Source organism: Lissotriton helveticus, chromosome 1_1, assembly GCF_964261635.1.
Source record: "Lissotriton helveticus chromosome 1_1, aLisHel1.1, whole genome shotgun sequence".
In the NCBI taxonomy this organism is placed as follows: domain Eukaryota; kingdom Metazoa; phylum Chordata; class Amphibia; order Caudata; family Salamandridae; genus Lissotriton; species Lissotriton helveticus.
Window position 1 is genome coordinate 1,440,466,878 of NC_136057.1, and position 20,119 is coordinate 1,440,486,996.

General features: G+C 46.7%; 1 protein-coding gene across 5 annotated transcripts in view; it reads right to left on the minus strand.

The window, feature by feature from the left end:
* BRME1 (break repair meiotic recombinase recruitment factor 1) overlaps positions 1-20,119 on the minus strand; it is a 547,771-nt gene that overhangs the window by 178,265 nt on the left and 349,387 nt on the right. For 4 of the 5 annotated variants that reach the window (XM_078685587.1, XM_078685594.1, XM_078685579.1 and 1 more), the window contains exons 5-7: positions 12,977-13,084; positions 8,051-9,658; positions 7,493-7,608 (exon numbers count right to left, since the gene is read on the minus strand). In XM_078685587.1, the coding sequence (XP_078541713.1) occupies positions 7,493-7,608; positions 8,051-9,658; positions 12,977-13,084 (1,832 nt within the window). The remainder of the gene's footprint in view (positions 1-7,492; positions 7,609-8,050; positions 9,659-12,976; positions 13,085-20,119) is intronic. The other variant, XM_078685593.1, reaches the window with a different exon arrangement.

The following is a 20,119-nucleotide window of genomic DNA, read 5'->3' on the forward strand; positions in this document are numbered from 1 at the left end:
TATATTTGATGAAGCGCCAACATGCAAAACTTCTCCTTCTTGATGTACAGGTTGAGTGCCCGCAAATCCAGAATGGGTCTGTACTCTGATTTTTGGCTGTTTTTCTTGACCAGGAAGAATCTTGAGTAAACTCCTTTCCCTCTTTGAGACACTGGCACCCTCTCGATGGCTGACTTTATGAGAAGGGTGGCCACTTCGTTTTGTGGAGTTTTAACTGGTGACCCGATGTTGGGATTGCAGGGATTGAAGGAGGGCAATTTTGAAAACGAAGAGAATATCCATTTTGAAGCGTAGCTAACACCCATCGATCTTTTGTGATCGCTCGCCACTCTTCGATATGATTTATGATGCTTCCCCCTACTGGAAAACGAAGAGAGTATCCATTTTGAAGCGTAGCTAACACCCATCGATCTTTTGTGATCGCTCGCCACTCTTCGATATGATTTATGATGCTTCCCCCTACTGGAGTGGTAAACGCCGCTATGGGAAGGGAGAACTCATTGTTTGGATTGCGTCTTGTTGGAGTTGTTGCCTTGACGCTGATTTCCTCCACCTCTTGAGGAGCGCCTGCCTCTCTATTGTGACTTTTGTTGCCCTGTTGATCTTGATTCTTCTGCCACTGAGGGTTTGAACCCTCTGTTGAGAAGATCACCGATTGTAAGGGCGGAATCTCTTACGGAACTCTTTTTTTCTTTTCCAGGCCAACAGCCTTTAGTGTGGCCAGTTCCGTTTTCAATACGTTGCATTTCCTCGTCAGTGTGTGAACCAAGCAAGGATGACCCAGAGAAAGGCAGGTTGAGGATACGTGACTGCGCTTCTGGCTTGAGCGATGAGAGTCGCAGCCAAGATGATCTCCGTGCGCATGCCCCATGAGCATATCCATGCACCGATAGGGTAACTCCGTCAGCCGCAGTGCTAATGATTTGATTGGAAACCTGGCTGCCCTCCGTAAGGATTTCTTCAAAATCCCTGCGATCCTCCTGAGGAAGCTTCTCAGTGAAGTGCTGTAGAGAATCCCACAGGGATCTATCGTAGCGGCCCAGGAGCGCCTCTGCGTTGGATACTTTTAGCAAGGAGGCCGAAGTGTCACACACCCTCCGTCCCCAGGAATCTTGTGTCTTGCTTTCCTTGTCTGGTGGTACAGTGGAAGAAGATGCAACGGCATGAGTCTTTCTGGCTTCCGCAATTATTACTGAATCCGGGGGAGGGTCGGCTCTGAGGAAGAGTGGATCATCCTCTGGCGAACAATATTTTTTCAGAATCCTGGCTGGAGCGGATTTAACCGTCGCTGGCGTGAGGAAGACTTCCATGACCGGTTCTATGATGCCCGGAACCAAGGGAAGCAGAGGTTTAGCTGCTGTCTTGTGATGCAGGGTTTCAAAGATCATGGAAGCCTTGCTTTGGCGAGCTTGCATAGGAATACACAGCTTAAGTGCCCCTCTGCCCAGAATGTCCTGAAATGTGCAGATGTCATCCACTGGAGAGATTCTCGACGGTGGACTGTCCGTCAGAGTTGGTGAATAGTCTCTATGTGAAGTGTGAGTAGAAGACGAGGAGATCTGTGCACTCTCCTCCTGCTCCTTGATCTGGACCTCTGTCTGCGTGAACGTACCGGGGTGCGGGTCCGTTCTTTGGCTCTTGAAGGGGATCGATCCCGATCCACTGCCTGGATCAAACGAGCCAATGGAGACCTGTGTTGGGGACTGAAGTACTCCCGCGCTGTTGTGTCCTTCTCAGTAGCCCAGTGATGCAATGGTCTGTACCATCTAGGTGACAACCTGATGGAAGGCAACTTCTGCCCTTCTCTCCTCTCAGCAGATTGTGTCGGAGGAAATGGGTTCACCTCTTCATGCAATGACTTTGCTGGTGAATGTCTTGACACTGGGCTGTCAGAAGACGAGATCACCACCTCCGGGGATCTGGATGTTGACCCTGGGTGTGAATCATGAGAGCCTGAATGCGATGATGATAGGCTCACTGGAAGAGAAGCCTCTCCGGAAGGGCACTTAGACGGAGATCTGGAGCGTCTATGTGCTGCCTGCGATCCTGACGGAGAAATCTGCCTCGATGAAGACCTCCTCTTCTTAGAAGGGGGGCTTGAACGTACCCTAGAACGTCCCCTGGACTTCGAACGCCTTTCCGAAGCCGATGCAGCCTCCTTTCTCTATGTTCTTTTAGCAGATTTCTGTCTCAACGTCGACCGGTGATGGGCCAGTGACGGAGTTCTCAATTTCGATGTTGTTCTCGTAGGCGTCTTCTGCCTCGACGTCAAGGTATGTGGGATCGACGCTGAGGAACCATGCTGCTGATGCCTTGACGCCGAAGGAGGTATCTTGTGCCTCGACGCGGAAGACCGGTGAACTGATCTCGGCGGAGACCTGTGACTCGACGTCAAACGCCGGTGAGACGACGACGGAGTAACCTGCTTCGATGTCGAACGCCAGTGATGAGGCGTCGATGGAGCTCTGTGCCTCGACCTCGATCGCCGATGCGACGACGGAGCGCTGTGCCTCGACGTTCATCGTCGTGGCGACGACAGAGTGATCTGCCTCAACGTCGTATGCCCACCTGGCGCCGACGGAGACCTGCCTCTCGATGTTGAATGCCGCCTAGTTGACGTCAATGGAGGAACTGATACCTTCGACGACGAAGTCTACGCCATCGAGTGATGATGCGCCGTCATCAAGGTCTTCAACGTTGTTTTCGTCGTCATAGGCAGCTTCGACGCCGATCCCGACACTGACAGAGAACAGGTCGGGACTTCTCTCGACATCGAGCGGGTTCTCCTCTTCTGCTGCCTTTTAGGAGACCTACCTCTTTCAGAGAGGCCATAAATACGAATTCTCTCTCTGTCCGTAAGGGTTCTCCTTGACAAGTTCTTGCAATGGTGACAGCTATCTGAAGAATGTGTCTCAGGAAGACAGAGGATACACACAGGGTGTGTATCAGTCCTGACCTTCTTCTTGCCACAGGAAGGGCAAGGGTCGAAAAGGGAAGGCATTTTTGACAAAAATAAACCTTTTCTGTAACACAAAAAAGGCAGCACCAGCAGTCTAAAGTCAAAAGACATCGGGTGAAAGTGAAAAACCTGAAGATTGCCAAGATACTTTTGACAGAAAGTTAAAAAAGGTAGGAGCTGAAAATCCACAATCCTGACTGAAGGAGCCGGAAAGAACAACTGACCTAACTGTCACCCCTGAGGCATGATGGGAAGCCCAGGGTCATGGCTGCCTTAAAGGCACGGTGCCAGTTTTGTTGAAAATGCTTTCATGAGTTCTAGTGTTATGTGTTTTTTATATGTTAGCAAATAATTGTTATATGGGTACTTCCATTGTTTAGCCTCTTATTGTGAGCTGCATTGGTATGAGAAAAAATTATATATGTACATACATATATGTGGAGCAGTATATATGTGATTTCCATATATAATTTTTATATTATTTCCGGGGTCCCCGCACATGGGCGGGAATATTCAGTGCTTATGACTATTGATGAGGATCCCCTGGAAGAGAAGCACAGTTTTGCTCTCAAAAAAGTATGTGTTACTCTCCTGGCGTAACCATTCTAGCCCTAATTGTGTGTGTTGTGTGTAAATCACCTTGTGTATGTTGTGTTTTTAATGTATGACCATTCACTACGCAGCACGTTTAGCCAGAATGTTTATACCTATTTAGGTTAAAACCACGCTCTGAGCTGGACGACTGCATGCACCATTAAGGAGCATCTCAAGAGCATGGAAGTGCATTAAATATGTACCCACCTACTCTGCAAGAGAGAGGGGGCTGTCTTTCCCCTAACCATGTTTTTTCTATTGTTGCAGACATACCACGTGATACATTGTGATCGTATGTATAACCACACATGCTTTATTAGTTGTAGCGTTTATTTCTTGATTTAATTCTTTATTTCCATATTTAGGTTTATTAGAAGTGGCATACACAGGGCTGGTCCCTGTGTGGTCCTGACGAAGAGCTAGGGGTAGGCTCGAAACATGTTGATCTTACACTGAACTTCTAACCCATTATAGTTAGCTTTTTCCATGTATCACCCCCTCTTAGACATACCAACCTAGGAGCGACGATAAAGTATTTTAGCCCACTAGCAAGGTATTTTTAATCACTGTAGCCCACACCACCACACTTTTTTGCACTACATATTGTCTTCCACTTAAAATGCTCCTACGTATTTCCGCAAGTCGCAGCACGCCCCCGTTCATAGAGAACTGGGATGGCCCCAATGATGAAGCATGTCATTGTGGGGAAATCCTGTTGAGTGAGGGGACTGAAGAAATACATTTTTCTTTCCTGAAGGCAATCTCTGGTCGCATTGATCGGATGCCCTATCCTTACCCTATGACTAGGTCCTGTAACCCGACACCTCGGGTTTCAGTTGAAGAACTCATAACAACAACAAGCAGGAGGCCTGGAAAAAAATTAACTCAAGCAGGCCTATATGGACACAGACTTTACAAAATGGCACCATGCCACATGGGGAGGCTCAGCCAAGGCAAATGATAGCCCACTATTACAATCACACTCACACACTTGACAGACAAAGGAGGCTTGCTGAACAACACATATTTAATGGAACAATGCCAAAAACGAAAATCCATAGGGCTAAAAAAAGGCTTGCAAGTTACAACAACCACACACATCAAACAAAGGCATTTATTTAACACACATGAAAAAAGTGAAATACCGCAAAAAACTAAAATCACAGTTTGCATTTCAATCCAATGCCATCCATGCCCTAAATGGTGTTTAAATTCAACAGACACCACATAAACAGTTGTTTTATGCACCCACGAGTAGGTCTGGGCCTACTGGTTGGACAACCCATTGGCAGACTAGGCCACATAGTGAATCAATTCAAATCAATATTGCAAATCTATTAGAAAATGTAGTCAACTGTGCTACATTTTGTGCTGGATAAAAGAAGAATACATTGCATGCAAAACAACAACCAGCAAGAAGGCATAGCCACTACAAAGAAGGCAAATAGGCCTAATGCAGAAGCACACTGGCTGCCTTCACAAAATGACCGCCAGCCACATGGCCAGACCACAACAACGAGCAATAAGCCTACAAAGGGAAAACAGACAATGCAGGCCTATGGCAAAAGAACATTATCTGTCTTCACAAAATGGCCGCCAGCCAAATGGTCACAACACAACAACAACAACAACCTGGAGGCCTGGAAAACAATGAACTCAAGCAGGCCTACATTATGGACACAGACTTTACAAAATGGCCCCTGGCCACATGGGAAGGCAAATGATAGCCCACTATTACAATCACACTCACACACTTGACAGACAGAGGAGGCTTGCTAAACAACACATCTTTAATGCAACAATACCAAAAATGAAAATCCACAGGGCTAAAAAAAGGTTTGCAAGTTACAACCATACACATCCAACAAAGGCATTTAACACACATGAAAAAAGTGAAATACCCCAAAAAAACACATTTTGTATTTGAATCTAATGCCATCCATGCCCTAAATGATGTTTAAATTCAACAGACACCACAGAAACAGTTGTTTCATGCACCCATGAGTAGCTCTGGGCCTACTGGCTGAAAGGCCTATTGGCAGAACACTGGGCTACATAGTGAATTAAATAAATATTGCAAATTGATTTTAAAAGTTGGATAAAATGTAGTAAACTGTGCAACATGTTTCCTTTATAAAACAAGACAAAATACTTACAAAGAAATAACTAGGCCCCTACTGAAACTACAGGCCACCCACCACAATAAATTTATAAAAAGGATGAAAAGTACAAATAAATCTAGGTGCATGGACCCAATCAAACAAGCAAAACCAATTTTCCAACTTACTTGTGAAATCTCAAATTCAAATGTCTTCAAATCCAATGATGCAGCAGACACAAGGAGTGATACTTCCAGCTCCAAATCCAAATGAAAGGGACCAGTAGATGTACAAAGCATTGGGAGTAGCCTGCTGGGCAGGAACAGGAAGTTGAAGACTCTGGGTTGCTTCCTTCCTCTTTAAAAATAAAAAGAAAAAGGACTCCCTGCGCAAAAAGTACAACCAAATGTCAATTTGAGGTTTTTTTTTTTACTCCAAATCGTCATTTTGAGAAGGTTTTGATGCTGCTCGGGTAGAGAACCTTCTCCAGATTGCAGTTGCAGTAGATTCTGCGCGTTCGGGATCGCGTTCTTCACAAACTTCCTCCAGAAGTCCGATGGCGCGCCTGAATGACGTGTTCCCGATCACAAACTCTGGCTGAACCATGTGGCCGCCTAGCAAATCTCGTGGCACTTGTGAGCGGCCCGGGAAATCTCGTTGGCGATTGCAGGTACCCGATAAGTTGCTGCCGCACACGCAAAAATGCATTTCAGGTACGCGAACACAAAAAAACACTCCTCTCCGTTGTGGAGTTTTTTGGCAACTCTGTGTTCTACTCGAACACACTTTTGTCAAAACTCCCCAAACTCCAGGAGTGGAGCAGAGTTTTACGCCCAGGGTTACTAAAAATGGTGACGCCTCGCTTAGATAAGAGTTGAATGGCTCTATTTGGATTCCTGTATGATATGGAAATGTAATGAAAAGCAGAGTAGAATCAATGGAACAGGTTAAAACTCTTTTATTCCCATGTCCACTGGCCAAAGGAAAGCCAGTTGCTCTTGAATTGATTCCAGGAGCAGTCCTTAACTGGGGCTCTGGATTACTGCAATGTACTCTCAGAAAATGTTGAGAAATTTATTTATTTATTTATTTTTTACACTTATAAAGCGCGCTATTGCCAATCGGCGTCCTGGCGCTGAAGTGATAATTCCAGAGAAGCGAGAATCAAAGAACTTATTGGGAGAATAGCCATGTTTTTAGCTCCTTCCTGAATGCCAGGAGATTTGTATTGAGTTTGAGGGAGAGACCAGTGACCAGTAAGAGTCTCAGGAACTTGATACTCAAGTTCCGCCATACACTGGAGCAGATAAATATCAAGCCGCCCCTCAATGATAAGGTGTCCTCTCTGATAAAGGAGTCGCCACCTGCCCAGTCAGTTCTAAGAAAATGATTTGGGGCCTGATTTGTACTTCAGAGTACAGTATTTTCTCCATCAGGGCGACAAAGAAAAATACTGTCACTCTGATGGAGTAACTGTACTCCGGATTTAGAGATGTCCGCCGGCCCAGAAATGCAAGCATATACCTTCGAAAGAGCACTGATGATAACTAAAATATATAGTCCAAGAAAAATCTCTGTCAACAATAGAACATGCAGGATGGAGAGATAGCAGGAAAGATCTTCACCATGTGCATTACTCAGTTTCCTTCTAAGCCCTACTCCTTCCATTCACACTTGTGGCTTTTCTCACTATCACATGCCCACAGCCATTAGCACAATGAAGGGGCATGCATTTCCATGTGTATCTATTGCCTTGAAGTGGTGTGACAGCAGAAGGTACATATACACAAATGTTCTCACAAGGTTGAGGGTAAAACTGCATTCAACAAGCAGGACCTACCTGAACTGTGTGTCACTGATCCAAATCTCAGACTGGACGTCATTGGTGAGCGGGAGAGCTGGCTCTGGACTCCTGCTCCCTCGGACAGGGATTGGGAGGCGTCTGTTCTCAGGACACTTAAGGAACAGCAGCAGGGGAGAAGAAATAGTGTCATTTAAAGGAAGTGGGCAGACTCTACATGCAGAAATACTTTTTCTGACTCATACAGTGATGCCTTGACAGACCAGATCACGCCAACGTAACATTATCAATCACCCCAGACACAGATGTACAATGTGGTATCACGCTACCTGACCTAGGCTCAGAGCTTTGTGTTATGACAGACCCTATCATACATGTGGTTAGAGACCCAATGCGCTTATGAGTATGATACATTTAATGCAAAATATGTGATATCAATGTGATTAGCCTTCAGAATAGACGTGGGCCTTACTGCAGAAAAAGGGAGTGCTGGCAGCCCACTGCCCACCTCTTGATCAAGGGAATCTGCTAACTCCCTGGACAATTCCTGTTGCATCCTACCTATAACATAGAGCGGTCCACATACTTAACACTCACCTGAGTCCTGATGTCTTCCGAGCCGCCTTTGTCCAGACACTTTTTTATCTGCTTCTGAGACGGGGACCTGCAGTCCTGAGTCTGGCCTTCCGCATGACACGAGTCTGTACGAGCTGCTGGGACATTCGAATGACTGACGGGTGCATAGCCGGAAGTCATAGGACCATCCTCTTGACTTGCACTGACAGCTGGTCCCAGGGCTCCTGAGACAATGAGGGTCTCACCTGTCCGGGTAGATGCGTCACTCAGCACCTGCTGTGTTAATTGGGACGCCTCCTGCACCAGTGGCTTTTGGATAAGCAGAACAGGATTTCTTTCATCTGTATCTTTCACAAGTGTTTCTGGGGGCAATGAACCAAGTGCACCCACTGCTGTCTTTTGCTCGGAATAGCCCCTTAAATTCTCCAGTCTTGTCAACAGTACCCTTGGTAATGGCTTGTGCACGGTAAGAGGAGTCTTGTCTGGCTTGAGTTCTATCTCAACCACACCATTTTCCTTTGCCTGTACCCTTGAGCTTTCTTCCTGTAAAGTCACCCGACTGAAAATAGAGGGAAACAAGGAAGGCCTGGACATGTCAGGCAAATCAGTTTCTTCACTGAGGTCACCTGTGACTTGTTCAGCAGTGAATGAGGCTGGACCCTGGGTTATGCTGGGGTGTGAGGTTCTGGCACTTTCATGCAATGCAGCCTGGACTTGTGCCGGGCTGCTGGTGAGGTGCTTTGGAGACTGTGTCTCCGAAGTTGCCCCGGTTAGCCCTGCATCCATTACTGTCGGCATAACCAGGTAAAATGGTGTGCAGTCCAAGGGCTCCTTGCCTGACTCATCATGAGCTTTGGCACTTTGATACCTTTTCTCATCTTGCTGAGTTGCCCAAGAACACACATGGAGAGGATTAAGGTGGTTATTTTCCAGACCTTCAGAATGTCTGTCTCCTGCCTCACCTGTCACCTCTGCCTTCTCTGGTACTTGTACTAGGTCCAATATAATAGGGCTTTTGCTTTGTGAGCCACTTTCAGGTTTCGGCTCTGGCCCGAGCACCTGGAGCTTAGACACCTCTTGAGATGAGATTATACAAGGAGATGCTCTTGGCTCAGTCTGGATGGGAACCCTGGCAGCTGCCTGCAGGCATCCAGGATAAGAAAGATTCTTTTCTCCTTGGGTGCTCTGGATATTTTCACTCAGGTCATACAGCAGCTCTTTTCTTTCTGCCAAAGGAAACGTTGGTGCCTGGGGGTCATTTAGCAGTTGTTCTCTTCCCACCACAGAAGACACCGGTGCCTTGGAGTCTCTAGGCATTTTAGTTTTTGTTCCTAGGTGCACAAAACACTGTTCGCCTCCTACCTTATTCACCTTGATACTACCAGGTCTGTTTTCAATCACTGCCAGTCCATTACAGAAAAAGGCGTCCTCACCTTCCCCATTAGCACTGTCCTGGTCCATGTTTTGCTTTTGAGCCTGTACTATCGATGAACACTCCCTATCCTTGGTGTCATGCACTAGTACGTTCAATAGCTTGGGGGTGTCTGATGGGGGAGCCACGATTTTTTGTGGTTCACTCAGCGTGGAAAGCTCCATTACTTTGAAACTTCGGAGCTGTGAAGGCCTCATCTGTGGAACAACAGATAACACACATCATCAGGACATTGAGTATGACCCTCTCCAATGGATGTCAATATAAGACTCTCAACTCAACATAACACGGACGCTCTGAAACAAAAAATACACATGGCCATCGCACAAAGACCAGAACACTATGGGCCTCATTTCGATGTAGGTCAGAAAGCCTTCCACCTCTGGTTGGATGCTTTCCGACAAACATGGAAAGTTTACACTCCGACTGCCTAATTACAATGTTGGCAGGCGGAGCGTAAACTGGCCGATGTAAACTGATTTTGTTCCGACGGGCTCAAGTAGCCCGTTGGCCAGTCGGAAACCGCTCATAATCCCTTGAGGACGGGATTATGATGTCGGTTTCTGACAGCTTATCTGTGTCAGCTTTTCGGACATGGAAAGCCTGTCGAAGAGCGACTCTGGGGGCCCTTAGTGGGCCCCCCTGTCCCTCCAGCTGTGACCATGGGGGGCACCTAGGTGTCTCCCTGAAAATTCCTGCACCGTGTAGCAGGCATCGTGAGGAGCCTGCCACAAGGTGCAGGGATTTTCATAAACTCCCATTTCTCAATCAGAGCTTGTGCTGCGGGCGGTTTCCGACCGTCGCACAAGCTCTCATAGAGAAATGGGAGTTTGTGACCGCACCATGTGCGGTCCCATCCTAATTCAGTGTGTGGAACCGCCGACCAATGGTCGGGCTATTCACACACCGAGACGGTGTGGATCGGAGGCAACTCCGACCGACATTGTAATAAGGCCCCTTTACTCTAGAAAGCCATCCTTCAAGTATGAGAGTCGCTGGGACAGAAGGCATTGTTTCCTTAATGGCAAGAGCTTTGACACAATTGGCCTCCCCTCTTCAGTCCCTCTCCCAGGAATGAACAAGCAGTAAGGTGGTGGAAAGGAGCATGCAATTGTACGAACATGTGACGTTTTTCCGCATACAAAAACCCCGCATAACATCACTCCGCAAAAATGATTCCGCAAATACTATCACTCCGCAAATTAACACAACGCAAACTTTTACAACGAATATGCCATTACCACGCATGCCTTTACAACCCAAAGGCATGCATGTTAAAGGTATACTCATTGAAAATTGTACAAAGGTAAGTGAGAGTACCCTGCAAAAACCACTAACCTAACCTACACTACACAAACACTACCCTACACTACACCAACACCAAAACACTACGCACTACCCTACACTACCTTACACTACACTAACACTACCCTAAACCCTAAAACACTGCCCTACACTACACATACACTACCCTACACTACACAAACACTACCATAAACCCTAAAACACTACCCTACACTACAAAAAGACTACCCTACACTACACCCACACCACAACACTACCCTAACCCCTAAAACACTACCCTACACTACCCTACGCTACACAAACACAACCCTAAACCACTACCCTACACTACACAAACACAACCCTACACTACACTCACACTACAACACTACCCTAACCCCGAAAACACTACCCTACACTACACATACACTACCCTACACAATACTAATACTACCCTAACCCCATAAACACTACCCTACACTACACATACACTACCCTACACAACACTAATACTACCCTAAAACTCTAATACACTACCCTACACTACACTACACATACACTACCATACACTACACCTACACCAAAACACGACCCTAAACCATAAAACACTACCCTACACTACACATAAACTACCCTACATTACACAAACACTACCCTACACTACACTGACACCAAAACACGACCCTAAACCCTAAAACACTACCCTACACTACACCCACACCAAAACACGACCCTAAACCCTAAAACACTACCCTACACTACACATACACTACCCTACACTACACAAACACGACCCTAAAACCTAAAACACTGCCCTACACTACATATACACTACCCTACACTACACCCACACCACAACACTACCCTAACTCCTAAAACACTACCCTACACATACACTACACTACACAAACACGACCCTAAAACCTAAAACAGTACCCTACACTACACATACACTACCCTACACAAACATGACCCTAAAACCTAAAACACTACCCTACACTACACATACACTACCCTACACTACACAAACACTACCCTACACTACACCCACACCACACTACCCTAACCCCTAAAACACTACCCTACACTACACATACACTACACAAACACGACCCTAAAACCTAAAACACTACCCTATAATACACATACACTACCCTACACTACACAAACACTACCCTACACTACACCCACACCACAACACTACCCTAACCCCTAAAACACTACCCATACACTACCCTACACTACACAAACACGACCCTAAAACCTAAAACACTACCCTACACTACACATACACTACCCTACACTACACAAACACGACCCTAAACCCTAAAACACTACACATACACTACACAAACACGACCCTAATCCCTTAAAAATTAACGCCCACCCCAGGCCATTCCCCCTTACCTCTCTCTCCTCGTGGTTTCTCTCTTTTTCTTCTCTATTTTCTCTCTGCTTCTGCTTCCTCAATCGCGTCCTCTCTCTGTCAGGGGCGGTGCATGTCGATGTAAGGAAACGGAAAAGCCTGATTCCTCACAACGACGTGGATCGCCCAAATTCTTTTTTTTTTTTACATCGTATGTGCATTTACCATACATACCTTTACAACGATTTTCGTTGTAAAGGCATGCGTGATAAATGCAAATGCGATTTAAAAAAATGCGGAGTATGGTATGCGGGGTAGGGGAAAATGCGGAGAAAAAGTATGCGGAGTCAAAGTCTACGTGATAAAAAATTCGCTATAAAGGATATTTACCCAATTGTACAGCTGTCTGCGTGTAGTTATCCTGCAGTAAGGTGGGTGGAAACCGCATACAATTGATCGCTGCTCAAGTCGATCTACAAGTGTAGTTACCTAATATTGAAGTATGCCTGGGCAGCGTGCATGCGTTTTCAACAGACTGACTCTAAAGTGCCTCACAGCCTAAAAAATCACCAATGCATAAATATACATAAATATATATATATAATCTGGTACAGCTCACATTACTGCTGTGATGATGCATTCAATAGATTAGCCAGCAGGGATAAAAGCAAGGTCACACTTTCCTAAACACTTTGGGCTTGGCAGAGTTGGCATTATTGCTAGGCTACCCACCAGTAGTCTGTGATGATACCGAAGACCACAACTCTCCTCAACAATAAAAACTCAGCAGAGCTCACCACAAAGCTGGGAACGGAAAGATGGAGTCTTCAAGGAGAGGTGTCCCTAGGACAGGTGTCTCTGTTACCTGAAGATCTGCAGTCTGTGGAACTTTCTCCATCGCTTTCATCTTCTGCTCCTCCATAAATGTTTTCTTTACCTTTATGAAGAGCGGCACAAATTTTCCAGCAGTCGTCTGACAGGAGGAGCAGTATGAGAAAAAAAAGAATCACAGACCCCGAAAAGTCAATTAGTTTATTTCTTTTATCCTCTGTATCTCACTCTCTTGGTTTAAAGTGCTTCTTATATCTTTCGTTCTTGGCCAGGTGATTCACATTATCCCAAAAGAAAAAGTTGCTTGCCTGTCATCCTGGGTCCCCATTATAGGACTCTTTGCTGAATTAATGAACACTTTTTAAAAGTAAGGAAAAGGAAAGACCGATAGCAAGATTACAGAGCCTCCAGGCTAAGGAAACTGGAAGCCTTCACTGTGCCCTCAAAAGTGCAGGGTGACCCAGGTATCCCATGATCCCAGAGAGAAGTGTTAGCTTCTCTCTGCATGATGCTTGTCCTTATCTGATCTTCAATTCTGGTGCTCCTCACCTCTTTCCTACCATTGACAACTGGTAAAACTGGGAGAGTACACCTCTGAAGAGGCGGCGATGCCTTGTGGTGTACCCCAAGGTTCAATACTTTCTCTGTAGTCAGTATCTTGCTCCATTCAGTCTGATCCTCATCCAGTCAGATGTGTTATTCCAACAGTTTTCAGATTACACATGAATCTACATAAACAATTTGACCATAGCAGACATATATTCTCTTTTTTTAACAAACATCAAAAATGGATGGCTGAAAGCATCCTTCTTCGGAATCCTGATGAAAGTCTCCCTCACTCTACACAAGCTGGACCCTAACTTTCTTGAAATCAAAAGTTACTTACCTGTAACAGTTCTCCAATATTGGAATCTTTTATATAAATCTGGCGGACAGTCCCTCCACTAGGGCAACAAAGTAATTTACTCTGTCGCCCGGGTGGAACAACCGGCTGTCCGACAGGAAATAAATCTGGCCCTATGTCTGCAGACACCCAGTGAGCTAAACTTTGTTTTGAAACAGATTGTCCTTTCTGTGGATGGCCATAAACCACTATATGCTGATACGTTTGCTGGAAATGTTTTGTCCTGTCAATATAAAACTTAAGACATCTTTTTTGTATCTTAGGTACGAATATGGACATCAATTCACCAAAATGCCAGGGGTAGCAGAAGTGACATCACCTCCACTTTCACTCACACATACATACTAACACATACACACAAATTCACACATATACACTCTCTCACACATAAACACACTGTCACCTGCGAGCACGCACACAACATACATTAAAAAATATTTTGTACTTACCTCAGCTGCAATGGAAGGGCATATTCCAGCTTATTGTACTCCATTTTTACTACAATATTAGTGAATAATATATTTTATTTATTTACTATTAGTATAATAAAAAATTTACAGAAAATAAAGAGAGTGGAGCCCCAGCTGCCCCAGTGTTCTTGGCACTGAATTTGCCCCCTCTGAGGCCAGGGGTCGCAGAGGCAGGGCTAGGGATAGCAAACGGCAAGCCAGGGGGTTGCAGCTGCGCCCCCTAAATGATGTCGATGGGTACGATCAGCCCTTTTGGCTGTATTACTTGAATTCTGAAAGTAAGACTACTGGTTCATTCACAGGAAAGTCAGAGGTAATTTACGGATAATGTGTGGGTTTGTTCATAGTACGATGGTCATAGCTGGATTGAAGAAAGTGTTATTTGATCGAAAAGGCTTGAATTTCGGGAGCTCTACTGGCAAAAGTTACAGCCAATTCTGTCATAGGTTAGGAGGAAGTCTTATTAGAGGAAATACTCTGAAAAGACCTTTGAGGAATTCCTTAATGAATCTATTAGACCAAAGCAGTGGCTGGTTTAGTGTCCTTCTAAAGCATGGGTACAGGCACACATTTTCCCAGGGGCCAAAATGTTTAGTCTGTTATGTGACCGAGGGCCACATTAATGCCAGTCGGGTGGTGGTTGGGGGCGGGTACAGAAGGGGTGGTTTTGTGAGGTGTTGGTGGGTATAGGATGTGATTTTAATTTATAAAGCGCGACAAATGTTCATGGGCGTCAAAAAGCTAAGGTCAAAGCAGCCCGCATAATTCAGCTGTAAATCAATCAGTCAAGAGGCTCAGTAAAGAACAGCCTATACAATGTACAGCCAAGTCTTTAATTCCTTTCTGTCAAAGACTGGGGGGGCGAGTTCCAGAGTCTGGTATCAGCACCTGAGAAAGCTCTGCCCCCCCCCCCCCATCGCAAATTATGTGATCCTAGGCATGTTTTATCTCACTTTCCCTCCTTTTTCTTCATTATTACATAAAAGAGGACCTCAAAATACATGACTTCAGGATGTGTGCGTTCCTGTGTTTGGTTTAATAAGCTATAATGTTGTTTATGTATAAAAGAAACCCAGGCCACTCAGAGGGTGCACGTAACACTTGACTTGCGGCTTAGTTCACAATTGGCATTGTTGTCAGGGTGAGTGGAAGAATGAATCTTTCTAAATTCATGTTTGAAAACTATCACTTTTAAAATACTTCACAATGCACTGAAATAATCTCATATACTAAGGAGAAATGTTCTGCATGTTAATGAAATACCCTTATTATGATATGATCTAAATGTATACAGCGCAACCAATTGCCCAAGGTCGTCAAGGCGCTGATTGCCAATCCCAAGAATAAACCTGTCCATCTCCAGATCAGAAGAGGACAATAGTCAGTCACACAGAGAAGAGCCAGGTTTCCAAGGCCTTCCTCAATGGTATATAACGTTTCGTACTGGTGAGATGAAGGGGAGGGAATTCCAGAGCTTGACTGCAGCAAACAAAAAAGCTGTGCCTCCCCATCTCTTCCTGCACACTCTGGAGGTAACCACTAGGTTGTGGCTTGCTGATCGAAGCACTCTACTTGGTGAATACCACTGAAACATGGATTTGATTCCTTTCGGACTCGCACTATGACGTGCTTTGTGAACAATACACATAGTCTTGAAGGTGACCCACTTCTGTACAGGGAGCCAATGAAGATCATGCAATCCTTTAGAGACTGACAAGTATTTGGGAAAAAACAACAAAAGGAGAGGTAGGGAGAGTCAGGAAACACTCTTAGTCCCCGGTTATATTTGTTTAAACAAAAAAAGAGTGTCTAAGAACACAACTAAAATACAAATGGAGCAGGAAAACAATGAGTATATGACCCCTCTTGGGTCAGTATAGAAAGCCCTCACTCACCAACCTGGTTGGTGACATGCTTCATCATCGGGCCCCACTGGAGAGGCCGAGTGCCTCCCCAGTGTGCTACAACGCCAGATCTACTGCGGAGCGGGTTTTGTGAAGTTAGACGTGAAGTGGGTGATTAGGAGGTGATAGTGATGGTTAAAAATGTCTTCAGTGTCTCAAAAAATAGTTTATTACTTGATCACTGGGACAGACTTAACTCCTTGGCTGCTAGGGAGATTATTCTGCTGTGCTGAATAATCTGTAAATCCATTGTTCATGACGAGCTCAGCTCATCATGAGCACACGAGCAGTGTACTGCATGACGAGCTGAGCTCGTCATAAGCATCGAAGGGGTTAAAATAGTGTGGGAAAATAGTCCAAATAAATTGTTTGGTTATTTCCAATAGGTTAATAATCAGTCAACATGTTTGTGCCTTGAAACGGTGTAATTTTACCAGGCATTCATCAGGACAAAAGTGTACTAAACCCTGGCGGTATGAGCACTCTAAGGCCCACCCTGACCTAGGGACGTGAAAGTGAAAATCGCGTGTAAAAAGTGCATGGAGAAGGAGCGAACTCCTCCTAATGTCCTCCCAATTTAGGAGACCTCACAGTCAGTGAATATGCACTTGAATGGTGAGTCAGGTACACACCATGGATCTCGGGAGGGGGGTGGTAGCGTAATTGGCACACTGCCCTCAACGCCAGGCACTCGCTTGGAACCTGCTGACACCCTCGTTACCAGATCCGGTAACGAGGGTGGACTGTTCCCATGAGGCACAGGGTCAGACTGATTTGCATAGGACCATGTCTGAACTGGGGTGGCAGAGTGGGCTAAAGAACGGTGATGGATTAAACCCAGATCTGTTGACTGGGTGTGAGTGTTTGATTGGTTCAGATGCTCCGTCCATCACCACCCCCTTTTGTACCGCTTTGTTCGCCATAATTTGGCAGGGTATGCTCAGACGTGAGTCCCTTGCTCACTTTGCCACTGGATTCAAGCAAGCCTGGCTGAAGACCGCTGAAATGCCAGAAACCGGTCCTAGGAAACTTGTTGTCCAGGGAAGGCATGGCTTGGCAGTTCAGGCTGGACTGTTCCCATGAGGCACAGGGTCAGACTGATTTGCATATGGCCATGTCTGAACTGGGGTGGCAGAGTGGGCTAAAGAACGGTGATGGATTAAACCCAGATCTGTTGACTGGGTGTGAGTGTTTGATTGGTTCAGATGCTCCGTCCATCACCACCCCCTTTGTTCCGCTTTGTTTAAAGTACGGCCTTGCCTGTTGAAAAGCTGTCAACAGCCTTTGACAGACACTGTTGTGGCCTTGGCCACTGTTGTAGCCTTGGACTTTAACTGTCCAATCGCCTAAGCATAGAAAAATTGATGGCCTTGCTTTCTAAGATACATCGTACTGGGGCCAGGCACTTCGTGAAAATTCTGGGGGTTGATTTGAAGCCCAATGGGAGGACTTTGAATTGATAGTGGTGACCGACCACTGCGAATCTCAGATATTTCCAATGACTGGGATGGATTGGTATATGAACATATGCATCCAGTAGGTCAAGAGATGTCATGTAATCAATCAATCAATCAATCAGGGAATTGTAAGCCCGCTACTCACCCGTGAGGGTCTCAAGGTGCTGGGGGGAGGGGGCGTGCGTATCCGTTCAGCCAAAGAGCCAGGTCTTGAGGGTCCTCCTGAAGGTGTTCAGGTTGGGGGTGAGTCTGATTTCTGCTGGTAGTTCGTTCCAGGTTCTGGCTGCAATGTGGGAGAATGATCTTCTGCCTGCTCTGGCCCTGTGGATGTGAGGGGTTTCAGCCAGTGCGAGGTTGGCAGACGGGAGGTTTCTTTTGGGTATGTGGAAGTTTATTCTGTTGTTGAGGTACTTGGGTCCGTTGTTGTGAAGGCATTTGTAGGCATGGGTGAGGTTCTTGAAGGTGATTCGTTTCTCCACGGGCAGCCAGTAGAGTCTCCGCAGGTGTTGGCTGATGTGTTTGCAGTGGGGGATTCCCAGAACGAGTCTGGCTGTGGCATTCTGTATGGTCTGAAGTTTGCAGAGAAGGGATTTGTTGATGCCGGCGTAGAGTGTATTTCCATTGTCCAGTCTGCTAGTGATGAGCGCGTGGGTGACTGTCTTCCTTGACTCTGGGGGGATGCATTTGAAGGTCTTGCGGAGGATGCGGAGGGTATTGAAGCAGCTGGAGGTGACGGCGTTGACTTGTCTGTTCATGGTGAGCAATGAGTCAGGTATGATGCCGAGGATTTTGGCGTGGTACGAGGGGGTCGGTGGGCTCCCGAGGGCGGTAGGCCACCAGGTGTCGTCCCATGCTGAGGGGGTGGTTCAGAGAACGAGGACTTCTGTTTTATCGGCACTGAGTTTTAGGCAGCTGTTGGTCATCAAGACTGCGACGTTCTGCATTCTTTTCTGGAAGTTCAGTTTTGCGGTGGTGGGGTCTCTGGTGAGGGAGAGGATGAGCTGGGTGTCGATGTTGAGGCTGTGTTGTCGGACGATGGCTGCGAGGGGGGCCATGTAGATGATGAAAAGGGTCGGGCTCAGCGATGACTCCTGGGGACTCCGCAGGTGATCTCCATGGGGGGGGGGGGAGAGGAAGGGTGGTAGTCTGATCCTTTGGCTTCTTCCGGTGAGGAACAATCAAATCCAGTCCAGGGAAGTCCCTCGTATGCCGGCTCCGTGTAGCCTGGTTACTAGAGTGCGGTGAGAGGCGGTTTTGAAAGCTGCGGACAGGTCGAGGAGGATGAGGGCTGCTGAGTGGCCTTGGTCCAGGAGGGTGTGTATGTCGTATGTGGCGGCGAAAAGGGTGGTTTTAGTGCTGTGGTTGCTCCGGAATCCAGATTGGGATGGGTCGAAGACGCCGTTTTCTTCGAGGAATCATGACAGTTTCCTGTTGACAGCTTTCTCTGCTACTTTGGCTGCGAAGGGGAGGAGCGAGATAGGCCGGTAGTTCTTGAGGTCGGTGGGGTCAGCCGTGGGCTTCTTGAGCAGAGGCCTGACTTCTGCGCGCTTCCAGCTGTCTGGGAAGGTGCCTGTTGTGAAGATGGTGTTGATGGTCTGTTGCATTTCAGTCGCAATGGTGTCAGCGGCTCTGTGGTAGATGTGTGGGGGACACGGGTTGGTGGAGGCTCCAGAGTGGATGCTTTTCATGGTTGTGGTGGTATCCTCGGTTGTGATAGGAGTCCAGTCGGTGATGGTGGGTTGGGGGGTGTCTCAGGGTGACGGGGGGCTGGCAGTGGCGTCTTGCGTGTGGCAGACAAAGCTGTCGTAGAGTTTTCTGATCTTGAGGTGGAAGAAGCTCCCAAGCTTGTTGCAAAGGTCTTGGGATGGGGTGATGTCTGTGGCTTCGCTGCAAGGGTTGGTGAATTCCTGGATCACGGTGAAGAGTTCATTGGAGTTGGTGGTGTTAGTGAGGATTTTGCAGTGGATGAAGTTCCTTTTGGTTGATCTGATTTGTCTGTGGTAGTCAGTTATGGCATTCTTGTAAGTTGAGTAGCTGTCGGTTGTCCTGGTGTTCCTCCAAGTCGTCTCCAGGCGTCTGCAGGTGCGTCTTACTTCTTGTAGATCTGTGGTGAACCAGGCGGCTTTCCTGGGACGTTGTTTGCTGGGTTGCCATAGTGGGGCGAGTTAGTCCGCACAGTTGGAGATCCAGGTGTGGAGTTCTATGGCTGCGGCGTTTGCGTCGGGTGCCCAGGCTGGGTTTCCTTGGGTGAGGGTGGAGGGTAGTTGCTCGTCGGTGACCTTGCTCCAGTTTCTTCGAGGTAGGCGGGGGGAGGGTTTTGGTGCTTTGGGTGTGTCGACGGTGAAGTGAACCCAGTGGTGGTCAGTCTGCGTTGTGTGGCTGAAACGGACGCTGTTACCTGCGGCCAAGATGGGAACGATGGTGTGTCCTGCTCTGTGTGTG